Consider the following 13111-nt stretch of genomic DNA (forward strand, 5'->3'; position numbering starts at 1 on the left):
AATATTATAATAATATTTGCAAGTAAAAAACTGTAACCCTGTTACAGGATCATTTTAAAAAATTAATTAGTTAACTTATAATAATTTAAATAAATTTTAGTATACTTAAATAGATTAATATTCTAAGTATACTAATAATTAATAAATATTATTCCTTCCAATTTTTTTGAATAAATAAGACAATTTTTATTCTGGTATATGATTGATAATTTTCAATTTTTTTAAATTAATTACTTGCAATTCATATTTTTTAAAATAAATTATGTATTAAAATAATATCAATAAGTTTTATTTTTCTACAGTTTATTTCGATTGATATTTGTTGATACAACAGTCATTAAATAAATTGTTTTGCGTCTCGTTGCAAATTTGAAACCTGTTTGTTTAAAACTATAATACAGTTGATTGTTTTTAATATATAGTTTATAGTAACAAAACGATATAAAATAAAATATTGATGGTGGTAAACAAATTGTAACAGAAATAATATTGGTGTTCTTTAATAATAATTTTTTTTTTTTGTTTACTTATAAAATATAAAATGTAAAAATTTTACAATAATTAACGTGAGCACGTGGATATAAACAATTAGTATTATTGTTATTATTATTGCACAGACAATTGTTAGCATATTATAACATTGTAGAATCACAATTAATATACCGGGAAAATGATACATAAAAAGCGAGGTTTAAAGTTTCTACAAATAATGAGAAAATACATTCATAAATAAGGAAAGAAAGAATTCAATGCGTTTAAGAGTAACATGGACCTGATTTAAAACAATATTGCATATTTAGTTTATAGATAGATAATAACAACATAATTGAGTATCAGATAAATAACTGGAAGCTGGGCTCGGTGGCAATGATATAGAACAGGTAATTAATGAACGAACATTAATATTTACTATTACAAAACAAAAAATGTACAAATGGCTTTCTAAAAAGCAAACAGTGTTTTAAAAATTGCTATTGATAAAAAATAAGCAAATTATGCCTAAAATTAATTATATAAAAATTCAATAATCTGTAGTTTACATGATAAAAACCAAGTTTATAATATTATAATAACACATAATTCCCCATCGACGCTTGTCTATCTAAAATGAAATTCGATTTTCTAAAACCCCTATAAAAAATTATTCGTCTTTTTTTTTTTACAGCGTATATAAAAACCGTAAATAAGTTTTAACAAAAATAATGCTAAATATATTGTTTTGTTATTTTTCTTTAAAAACGTGTGATTACGAATAAAAATGTCAACATAATAATATTATTGTGGATGTACGTATATTTTACTCGAGAGCAAAGCTTTTCGTGAATTATGTAAAAAAGAAAATTAAAGAAAACAAAAAAGAAACGAAAAGTCAAAAACAAGCTCGTGAATATATGATCGCGTCCTCTCCAACGGATGGCGATGCTAGAAACCGGTCCCTTGTTGTTGTTGGTGCGTTGGACTGGTCGTCGTACTGCTGGCACGACTCTGCGTCTCGGATGTATCCTGTCGGACGAACAAATCAAAACGATGGTATTTTAACGGTTATAAATAATTCAAAAGTATAATGCGTGTTTGATGGCATTTGTTTAATTGTGTGAGAAATACATAATAATAGAAAAAATAGGTTTTTTTTTTAAATTGTTCAAGACGATTTGACCGATCGAACACTACCTATCAAAGAATCCGCGTCGATGTGCTGACATCGGTGTGCAGATATGCCTACAACTATAATATAAGTTAAAAGTTTAAAACTTTAATATGAAAAGTACAAAACGACCGTAGTCAGGAAAAATGTTTTCCAAGTCTGCTGCAGTGCTTAATTTGTACGCTATCGACGTATATGCGTTCAACGCGGACAGAGTTATTTTCACGAAACTATCGACCATCGGCTTTTCACGTGTCATTATGGTATGAAAAATATATCACAAAACGCCGGAAAGTGATTCGATATTGATTTCACTGTACCAATGAGAGACCGAGAGCGGTTGCGGGACATTTATATACACACTTACAACGCGAAATCGAAGTACGAAAAAAACAATGAAAACGCATTTCGACTAGTCTCAAGAACCAGACGTATTATTCCGCCCCTCTCGATAACCACCCCACACAACCCCCCCACCAACACCTTAACCGTTAGTTACTGCTGTCTGATAGCGTTTCTAAGTCCCGAATATAATAAAAACAATAATAATACATATGCGCATAAAATATAATATATAATAATATTGCGATATGCGTACCATTTCGTGTAATGAGTCTAGCCTTGCCAGTGGCGCCAGTGGCGCCAGCGGAGTGAACTCTATTATGTTGCCGTCGTCGCTGGAACAACTATTCGTACACCGTAAGCTGGCGAACTGTTGTCGTTTCAGAGTGGCAACCGGTGGTGTGGCGTCTGCTACAATCGTCACGCTATACGTCATATGTGCACAAAAAATGTTTATTAGAATAAGTACCTATTATACGTGATTTCGCTACGAGCTTTATAAACAAAATAGTTGTTTTGTATTTTTCCGAATCTTAATTTGTATTATTAAAAACAATAATAATAATAATATTATTTTTTTTTTCAACAATCTGTAATGTGCTATATTTGTACTATATATATTCTATACATAATAATATATATGTATGACATATTGTTGTAGATTGTATACTCACTTGGATACATCGAATAGATTAGCCGATGGCGTATCCCTTAGAAAACGGCTCTGTTGGGTCTGTAAATACGATATAAAATTATTGTAATATATTACTTTTACAGTTTTTTTTTTTTTTTTTAAATTTAATATTTTATTAAATGAATTATCATGATACTAATAAAACTAATCATGTGTAACGATATTATTATTATTAACCACCTCGTTGTAATTATTTAGTTATTTTTTTTTAATACTAAAAATAAAAAAATAAAACAGTAAAAAATACAACTTAAATAAATTACCTATGTAAAAAATAATATGAAAAAATAAAGTAATACTTTTGTCACATTTCAACCAGTAATAAAATGTATATGTTCCTAATTTTTTCAGACTTATTAACAATAACGTATAGGTTATAATAGATTTAGCATATTTTTAGTAACAATATCAGATGTTATACTATGACGCAAGAATTTCAGAATTAACATCTGAAAATAATAAAAATTCCAGACAGCTTTCTCCAAATAAATGTATATTATATGTATACCGAACAATTATCGCAATTAGTCATCAGACAATATTTAGACTAAACCAGTAATATTTATTATTTTTTGATCCGCAACTCATTTTGTTTATTATATATTTATTGTGACTCATGTTGAACAACTAGATAGGAGAAAACTTTGTCAGTACACAATTATTATGAAGTAGGTACTATAATCTAACACTGTTTTATTTATATAATGGGTGTTGTTTGAAACTATTTTTTATTATTATAATACATTTGACTAAGTCTGGATTGGTAAATAAATGAGCAAAAAAAATTTAAGATTTAAATCTTTTTTTTATTGTTTAAGTATAGGTACCCTATTATGACCTAATTTTGAAACTCACACGATGAGTCAACGGCTGAACACTACTAGACTAGACAATACGCACAAAAGAACTAATAAAATATACTGCTGCAGGTTTATGAACAAGATCGATATTCTAACGTTGAACGTTTCTAAGATATTACCAAGGAATTGGGTCTAAATAGTTGTGTGCACTTTATTTAATCTCTAATACATCCGTAGGTATACTGCAGTTGTATGACCGAATCAAATACAATGGAGCGTATGACAATTTTATCGTAGTTAATAAAAGTTATTTTATTTTAGAAATAGTTTGGCAACCTCAAAAGCGAATCAAATGTAAAGGTTTGTTTTTATTGAACACGCAAGGACACATTATTGTGCTTTTATACTTTACTACAATATACCGATGTTAAATTTATATATATATATATTTATATAGGTATTGGTCAAAGTAGGATTTAATTTTTATCGTATTAGACGATAATAACACTATACGTCATATAATGTCATTTAATAAAAGTAAAAATAAGTTAAATAATAGAGTAAAAGCAATAATACTGTAACTACAATATATGCATTTATTATTTTATTTTATTGTGTGTTTTTAAGACATATGAAATTAAATGAAAGTTAGTAGTTTAATGTCTCATCGTACTTAGTCACTATTTTATACGATGACATAATTTTTTGAACTTTTTAAAAATATAAATAACTCAAGCACATGCGACACAGAAAAACACCACAAAAAAATACACGTTTTTAAAACTCTTGACTTTTTCCAAGTATACTTAGGTTATTGAAAGAGCGCAATCCTTTAGCCAGCACTCTACGTTTTATTCATTTTTTAAAAAAATATAAGAACTATAGTCAAAATTATTTTACTGAATTTAAAATAATGTAAAATTAAATTATTCTACAAATATTTAATTACTTTATGCTATAACATTCAATAAGTCGTAAAATTAGTTAAATTAGTCTGTTATTTATTTTAACTATTGGTCCTTAATGTTGAGATGAATAATAAATATTCCGTGTAACAAAAAAAATACCATATAAAAGGAATAATTTAAATATTAAAAAAACAACACTAAAAATAATATTGGTATTATAAAAATGCTTTTAACTACCATTAAAATATGATTCATCGATATTAATAAAATTTATATTTATCAAGTTAATATATTTAAAATTATAATGATAAAAAATTATAGTATAGATATCTTAAAATCAATAGTTAATTTAAAAATAAAAATAAATAAAATAAAATCGTTCAAAAATTATACCATCGATTATAAAATAATATTAGAATGATTGTTTAATAACAGAAATAATTAAAATATAAAACATAAATTATAATAAAAGAAAATGACCATGATTATTTGATTACATTTTTCATTTTCGATTGTTTTTTTTTATTATACTACATGTACTCGTATCTTAGTTTTATAAATAAAAATATGAAAATTTTAACAATATTTTTATTTTTTTGTTTTTTTTTTTTGGAACTTAATTTTCAATAAATTGTTTCCTATGTAGATATTAATTTTACCATGATACTTTTACATTAATATCTGTGTAGCTTATGAAATTTATAATAAACTAAAAAAATCTATTCGTTTCATTGATTTGTCAGTATTTAAAATGTTCATTGTTAGCACATGGTCAGTACCCGTGAGATAAAAACAATTTGACATTGCTTTTAGTATTTACACTATCCCTGAGTCTTATCTTTAACATTATTAATTGCTTACTTGATATATAATAATGCTATTATTTTCCCACAATTAATCTGGACTATTGAAATTATTATAAGATTTCTACAAAATCTATTTCCATTTTTGTCATTATATCTAATTGTTTGCTGTTAGCTATAATTTTCATTTGACGTCAAAAATTTTTTTTGTCATGTACTGTAGTTAATTTGTTTTACATAAAAATGCTATTTTATAAACTCGTATTAACACAGTAAAATTATTTCAAAATAGAATATTTTCAATTAATTATTGTTTTTTTTTTTTATTTTTTACATCCTGTTACATTATAGAATTACTAATCAAATTTATTATTATTCAATGAAAATTAAAATATTTTGCTTACTTTTTTTTATGAACAATTGGCAACTTAAATATTCTTAAAAATTATATAATAATAAATAATTACTAATCTGAAATTATTTATCTAATCTAATGTTATGTAAATATCCTAAATAAGATAATTTATTGTAGACATTATTTTATCGCTATAAAAAATTAATATCGTACCTGACAGAGATCGTGAGGCTGGGAATAACTCCGCCTTGGAATGGTGGCTTGAAGATCAGACGATTGCCGTGCTGGAGACGCTTGCTGTCGACACCGGCTATCGCTTTTCATTTCATCTTGTGATGAGCTTCTATAATGCAATACATATTTAATTCGATAAAATTATTAAACATAGCATTAATAAATATTGTTATAATAGTAATTAATTATTGTCGTCACCTAAATTTTACGGCCAACGTGGGTCTAGGCAAGTGATCGCTTGTTGGTATACTAGATGTCTTCTTTAAAGGTGACGGCCGTAATCTACATCCATCTGGCCGAGACTAAAAATAATTATGATCTTTAAATACACATATTATAATATTGATATGAAATGGACACAGTGCAAAATAAATATACCAATATAATATTATATATTTAATTTATTTGTATAAACATATTTTACAATACTCACTTCTGTTGTTAAGAACTCGCTGTTCTTATATTTAAGTATATGCAATATCGTTTTGATATCACTAGAGACGGACAGTTCCAAGCTATCGAGCTGTTTGGATAGTCTATCTATACGATAATGCACATCGGAGTGCCCACACTGCGAACATGTTATGACACGTTGCGGTGATGGAGGCGTTATCACAGTCGTATTATCAGCGATCACAGACACTAGTTAATAAAATTGAATTATTAATTGCTAGTACTTGAAATAAAATGAAAGTATGGATATTGATATAAAGTATGATTAACTATATTACTTATGTGTTTTTATGTATTAGTTTCTTGTTATGATAAAATATTTTTACCAGCGTACTCTATATTTTTAATTTTTCAAATATTTAATATTAATAGCTAAAATTATATATTATTATTATTTTTGTTCTATAATTAGACCATATATTTTTACTCTGTAATTACTTATATAAATAAACTCGTACATAATTTAATGTTAATTTCATTATATATATACAAAATTATGTACGTATTTATCATAGATATTAGAATGATATATGTGTTCAGTTTTCGTTATAGTTATAGTAATTAATCAAGATTATTTACTAGATGTGGTGGGAAATGGTGGGGTTTGTGCTTTACAAGCGGAATGTAAGGGGCTCTGGGCTGTTGGGGTCCCATAATGTGACGACGCAGTCGTACTGAAACCAGCTGCCGACATGTTTTGTACACTAGTATGCTCGCTACTGATTTCTTTGTGTTGTTGGTGCAGCGCAGAAGACTCTGAAACTAAGCAGTTTAATAAAGTTACATATTCTAATCGAGGAATTTTTAAAAGTTGAAATTTAATTAATCAATTTCTTACTAGGTAACTGGTGTTCAAGGAGTGGTTGATTTTCGTTACACTGAGATGCGAACAAATGTTTATGAGATGTTGATGCCTTTAAGCCACCAGAGTTTCCTAGATATGATCATAAAAACAAAAATTATTGTTGGTAAAAAATAATATTTAAATATACTACGTATACATCATGTTTATCCCATTTATTTACCAGGTTTCCCATTTTCCTCGTCCCTGCCATGTGGTTTTTGCGATAGGCCATGCAAGCGAATGTCGGTCACACTACGTTTGAGTTGGCTGAACATGCCTGAACACGCCCAAACAAGAAAAATAACGAATAATAATCATTTACCTTGAAGGAAACGTTATTAATTGTTGGGTTTAAAGCGCACAACAAAGCTTAGGTTACTATCTTTACTAACCAACTTTTATATAACTATGTTAATATAATAAATCAAAACAATACAATCGAAAGAGAGTAGAAAAGTTCTAAAAATAACATTGCCATCCTTCATTTAATCATTGACTATATTATCTGTAAGTATTATTATTTATATTTGTCTTTACTGACAAAAGAAAATACTTGTTTAAAATAAAAGTTCGATAAAAAAAATAAAAAAAATAGGAAATTAGAAATAGAAAAAACTTACCGGAAATTGAATTTAAAGTTGATACTCGATTCTGTATTGCTTCGTCGTCAAATTTTAAATTCATCGGCGTTACATCTTGGCCAGCTTTATCAGTAGAAAATTCTAGAATTCCGTGTCCTTCTGCATACTTTTCACTATAAATATAATAACTATTTATAATAATATTCATAACATATATATTCATAAATAAATATTGAATGTGATTCACTTGTTGTTGAATTCAGACATGACGTTGTCGTTCTCATTTGTGTCATCTCTCAGTGGCTCTGATGGTCCAATACAACTTTCAGATACCCCTCGATGAAAGCTGTGGTAATACTTTTTTGTTGCACCTATGTTGGCTGTGCCTCCAATTGGTTCTTGTGAACTAGATCTTGACCTAATTTTTCGACTAAACCTGCCAGCTCTAGGATCCACACCTACTTGTGTTTCCTAATTGCCAAATTAAATATTTATTTTATAATTTATTTACAGAAAATGTGCTTATTTATTTACATCTCGCATGTAGTATGTTATCTCCAGATTTTCTTTAAATGAATGATAAAATTCTGGATACAAATCTAAGACTTCGAGCAAATCATTTCTATCGATTTTATGAAGATCGCAGTAAGTTAACGCTCGTACGTTGCAACACGACTTTCCAATCGTAGCATGCTTACATGGATTTTCTCCGAAAATATCGTTTTTACCTAAAATAAATTATATCAAAATCAATATATCTTCAAGAAAAAATTAACGCGTATAAAACACTCACTTAATATGGCCATTACTACATTGTCTTTCAATATTTCAATTGAACCACGTGATATGAAATATAAAGAGGTGAGCACATCTCCTTGATGCACTAAAGTATCACCGGGCGGTGCATGTGTCGTCCGAAATTTTAAAGATAGAGCTCTAAATATTTATATTTACATTTAACATATTTAAATATTAAATTTAAAACGTATTTCATTAATATTATTCACCTTAAACACCCTGGCGATGCACCGTTAAAAGCTGAACAATTTTTCAACAAATTTCTGTTAAGATGAAGACAAATATCGGCTTGTAAACATTCAGGAAAGCCCTTAAGTACACTATTCATGTCGATTCCATTGGTGTATGTCCAAGCATGCTAAAAAGTAAAAAATAATTTCCAGTATGAATATTTCAAAAAATATCAATTATTATTAATATTATATATTATTAATATTACTTGAAAATATTCTTCGAGCCTTTGCCTTAATGGATTTGGTATTTGATGAAATCTTATAAATTCTCGAACCCTGAGCATTTGGGTATGATACCTGGCTGTTCCAGAGTATAACCTTTGAATAATTGCGGATACATTACCGAATATACTGGCATACATAAGAGCTTTAAAAAAAAAAATCATAGATTAATGAACATGATAGGTAAAAAATAATTTAAAAAAACTAGTATCATTAATATAGTTTCATATAAAATCTGCTAGTGTCAAATTAAATCGCGTTCTTAACAATATTGTATAATATACATGTATGAGTATACGCGTTTCGATCGGACTCAGATTATGTTTTTTTTCTTCTATAACAACTTAAATAATAGAAGGAAAATATATTAAAAAAAAAAAAAAAAAATAGTATGTGCGTAAATAATGTGTCAAACACTGCAAGAGAGGTCAACACACCGCACATCATCAATCTATTCACTCACATCCGACGAGCATCACGCATATGGTGAACGCTTTCTCCGCATCGGTATTGGGCGCTACGTTTCCGAACCCCACTGAAGTCAACGAGCTGAATGTGAAGTACAGCGCTGTGATGTACCTCGACTGGAAAAACAAAAAACCCCCGACTACAATTAATATATCGGTCAACAAGAGTCATACAAGATAGTTTCAGTGTATACAAAACGGTCACTCCGCCCATATAAACCTAATACGAAGCGTATGGAAAATGGATCGTAAAGCACGTATTATACCCCTTTCCATTCCAAATACAGCTTGAAAATTGTTTTTTTTTCAGGTCACATAAACACCGCGAGGTATAACACATCGATTACTTACCCTTATGCTCGGTCCACCCGTGTTGTTGGTTGAGTAATACTGGTGCGTGTCGTTGGCCAATATATCCAGCCATCCTACTTTGCTATCCACGTGACGCCGCTCCGCATTCCCGATCGCGTACCATATGCACGCCAGCCAGTGGGCTATCAGCGCGAACGTAGCCATCAACAGAAGCAACACCGCAGCACCGTATTCGGAATACCTGTCGATCTTCCGTGCCACCCGGACCAGCCTCAGCAGCCTGGCCGTCTTCAGGAGGCCGATGAGTGTCGTGGTCTGCAATCGCATCAATCGCCATCGGGGCGATATCAGACGTTATTAAAGTCTTATATCGTATTAGGTTTTATTAATAATGATATTACATAGCGAGTACGCTAAGTATAATATTATTGTATAATATTGTAGCTATAAAAATTGCGACTTCCAAGCCAGATCGATACCGCGCTTTAACTGGGTGATCTATTCAACGCAAAAAGCTCATTATTTTAATAATTCTTAAAGTTTTAGAAAATACTTGTATACATAATTTTAAGTTAATTTTTTTTTTTTTTTTTAATCAATATTTTTCTATAGAAATATATTTTTAGTCGTTCTTAATTTTATCATTTTTTCTTTTATAAGGTCATTGTATATTATTTATAAGTTATTCTAAAGTAGAACATTTTTAAAGTATTTTCATATAATTATCAAATTTTGGACTAGAATATTATCGCTTACAAGTAAGACCATACTTAGTTAAACGGTGTGGAATGGTTTAGAGGTACCGTGCAAAATGTTGGTTCACTACTTCATTAAATTTATCAATACTTTATACTTACAAGTTATATTCGTACGTTATAACTAATAAAATAATTAAGTAATTGTGCAAAATTAGATTTGTATACATCAAAATACTCTAAATACGTAATATGAAATGAAAAATGTATGTTGTCATACATAAGAGTAAATATTTCTTCCCAAAAATATCGTTTAGTAACGATTTTAAATTGTATAAAAGAAATATTTTTAAAACATTAGTGTTTTTGGAATTAATAAGTATCATACGTTGAATGGATCACTTCGTATTATACGCTAATGACGATTAGACGAAATAAATACTAATTTCGTCCGCCGTCACTGTCCGGTACAGATTATTATGCATAATAGCATTAACACACTGAAAAATGCGTATGTGTGTGTATATATATAAATATAATATATATACCTAAATACGTAATATTATTAATAATAAAAAGTGATAAGTGATATCATACTATATGTGAAATTACCACGACGCTAGCAAACTAATATACTACTTATTGTATGGTGTTATTTTTAAAATAGTAGAATAATTTACAAAACACTACGTTCATATAATAAATAATATAATTTAATACAGTATATCTACGTCATCCGTTCTAAGGCCTACGCACTACACTAAATATTTTGTCCGATCAAACAAACCTCTTCGGGCTTCTGTGTTTCCTGAGTCAACTGAAACGATTATCAAACTATTGTTAAGGGTGATATTAAATAAATGTTTAAACACAGCCACGCTGTAGTATACTCCTATAGTTTAAAATTTGTCACTTCAAAACCGTATTTATTATAATAATAAATTTATATACTACAAAATATTTATATAATTATTGTCATATTAGTCACACACAATCTAACGACTATAATAATAATAATCAAATATATTATCCTCTAGTTATTTGCTAAGAAAAAAATCACTATATAATTATGTAAAATTTAAAAAAAAAAACACAAGGTATGTATATTATTTTGCCACAAACTGTGTGTATTGATGTACGAGGTCTGAAATAGTGTCATGCCAACTTCAATATCATGAAAAATATATTTTTTTAAAGTATTGATTGAATGAGTAATGGGCACTATTATTCAAGTTGTACTTTTTTTTTTTTTAATCAGTGATATAAAAACGTATGTTTTATAAACAAATGGATGGTAATCACGTTTAGACTAATATAGAAGTAAAATCCAAAATACACTACAAAAACTCAAAGGTTGTACATTTTAGTAAATTAGTATCATGCATGATTTTATTGTATCTGAAAAGGTTATTTACGATATATTATACTATAAAATTGATCACGATATACTTAAAAAATTACTCATCATTTATTGATATAGGTATATATCCTATAATCTATAATACGCATTACGTTAATATACCAACACTTTACGGATAAAAAAAAATTGTATATTTTCTAACGTTCATTATCGTTAAGATTAGGATGTTTATGACTTTGACATATGTTTTGTTTTAGTATTGAACATTTCAAATCAAATTTTAAATTCGTCTTGCATAACGTAATATAATAATCAAATTTTATTTTGCCAATTTTTTCATTAAGCTATACACATTTTTGTTTTTAATTTTTTTATAGTAATTTGGTTATTTGTTTATATACATTAAATGTATTTTAAATCATTTTTCTTAAATTTTTAATTTTCAAGAAAATTTTAACATTTTAGACCCCATATAGTCAAGAGCAAAGAGTGGAGAGAATAAAGAATAAATTAATTTAATAAGAACGTTTGAAAATATTTTTCTTATATAATTAGATTAACCACGTACATGGACGTAGGTCGTTTAGTACAAAAACGTGTCATACATTTTACGAACATGTTTTTCCTACGAGTATTGTCTACATTGATTATAAGATATGTTATAATTGATGTCACGACTCATGAAAACACACAATATAAAACGTGTAATTTCTGTTAAATATATCATGATTCATGATATATTTTGAATAAATAATAGTTTATAATGAATAATTCAATTTTTAACGTATTTTATCATAATGTATAATTTAATTGTATAAAGTGCAAAATTTGATATTTTTGGTCATATTTATATGCATTTTTTTTTTTAGAGTTTTCAAATTCATGAACATCCTAACCCAGTTTATAATACATCCATTTGTTTATATTACATACACACATTAAGAACGATATATGACACTTGTGCGCGCAGTTTTCGGCGTCTATTTAATAATATTGTAATTTTATAGTGAGTAAATTAAGATCTTACCTCGTCCGTTTCAGCCGACGATCCAGCGATTAAAAGATCGAAGGGTATTGCGGCAACTAAATCGATCAGGAACCATCCACGAAAATAATTCAACGCAATCTTGCTGGGCGCCGATACCACCTCGTCGTTCTTATTTACGTAAGTGGTACGGAAGTTAATGGCGATGTCTATTATGAACGTTATATCCACTGAAAACGGAAAACATTGTTATACGCGTGTACATAGTAATGACAAGGATCACAGAAATTGAATTTAAGAACAACATAATTGGCTAGATGTGTATGAGTGCGTTTTCCACAAATTTGTAACAAAAAAAAAAAAAAAAACTGATCGGTGAC

The 13111-nt window shown here is 28.2% G+C and overlaps 1 protein-coding gene across 6 annotated transcripts in view; it reads right to left on the minus strand.

The window, feature by feature from the left end:
- Positions 1-1222: 1222 nt before the first annotated feature.
- LOC112602407 (potassium voltage-gated channel subfamily H member 2) overlaps positions 1223-13111 on the minus strand; it is a 115657-nt gene continuing 103768 nt past the window's right edge. For 4 of the 6 annotated variants that reach the window (XM_025351929.1, XM_025352000.1, XM_025350852.1 and 1 more), the window contains 19 exons: positions 12774-12961; positions 11174-11203; positions 9731-10006; positions 9376-9496; positions 8897-9057; positions 8667-8815; positions 8453-8595; positions 8194-8387; positions 7907-8130; positions 7699-7832; positions 7260-7355; positions 7073-7168; positions 6814-6996; positions 6215-6423; positions 5980-6083; positions 5761-5890; positions 2662-2720; positions 2244-2412; positions 1223-1503 (listed from right to left, as the gene is read on the minus strand). In XM_025351929.1, the coding sequence (XP_025207714.1) occupies positions 1423-1503; positions 2244-2412; positions 2662-2720; positions 5761-5890; positions 5980-6083; positions 6215-6423; positions 6814-6996; positions 7073-7168; positions 7260-7355; positions 7699-7832; positions 7907-8130; positions 8194-8387; positions 8453-8595; positions 8667-8815; positions 8897-9057; positions 9376-9496; positions 9731-10006; positions 11174-11203; positions 12774-12961 (2747 nt within the window). In that variant the 3' untranslated portion in view covers positions 1223-1422. The remainder of the gene's footprint in view (positions 1504-2243; positions 2413-2661; positions 2721-5760; positions 5891-5979; positions 6084-6214; positions 6424-6813; positions 6997-7072; positions 7169-7259; positions 7356-7698; positions 7833-7906; positions 8131-8193; positions 8388-8452; positions 8596-8666; positions 8816-8896; positions 9058-9375; positions 9497-9730; positions 10007-11173; positions 11204-12773; positions 12962-13111) is intronic. The other 2 variants (XM_025351849.1, XM_025352076.1) reach the window with 2 other exon arrangements.

The sequence above is a fragment of the Melanaphis sacchari genome, unplaced genomic scaffold, assembly GCF_002803265.2.
Source record: "Melanaphis sacchari strain LSU unplaced genomic scaffold, SCAv2.0 Contig0_pilon_pilon, whole genome shotgun sequence".
Classification (NCBI taxonomy): domain Eukaryota; kingdom Metazoa; phylum Arthropoda; class Insecta; order Hemiptera; family Aphididae; genus Melanaphis; species Melanaphis sacchari.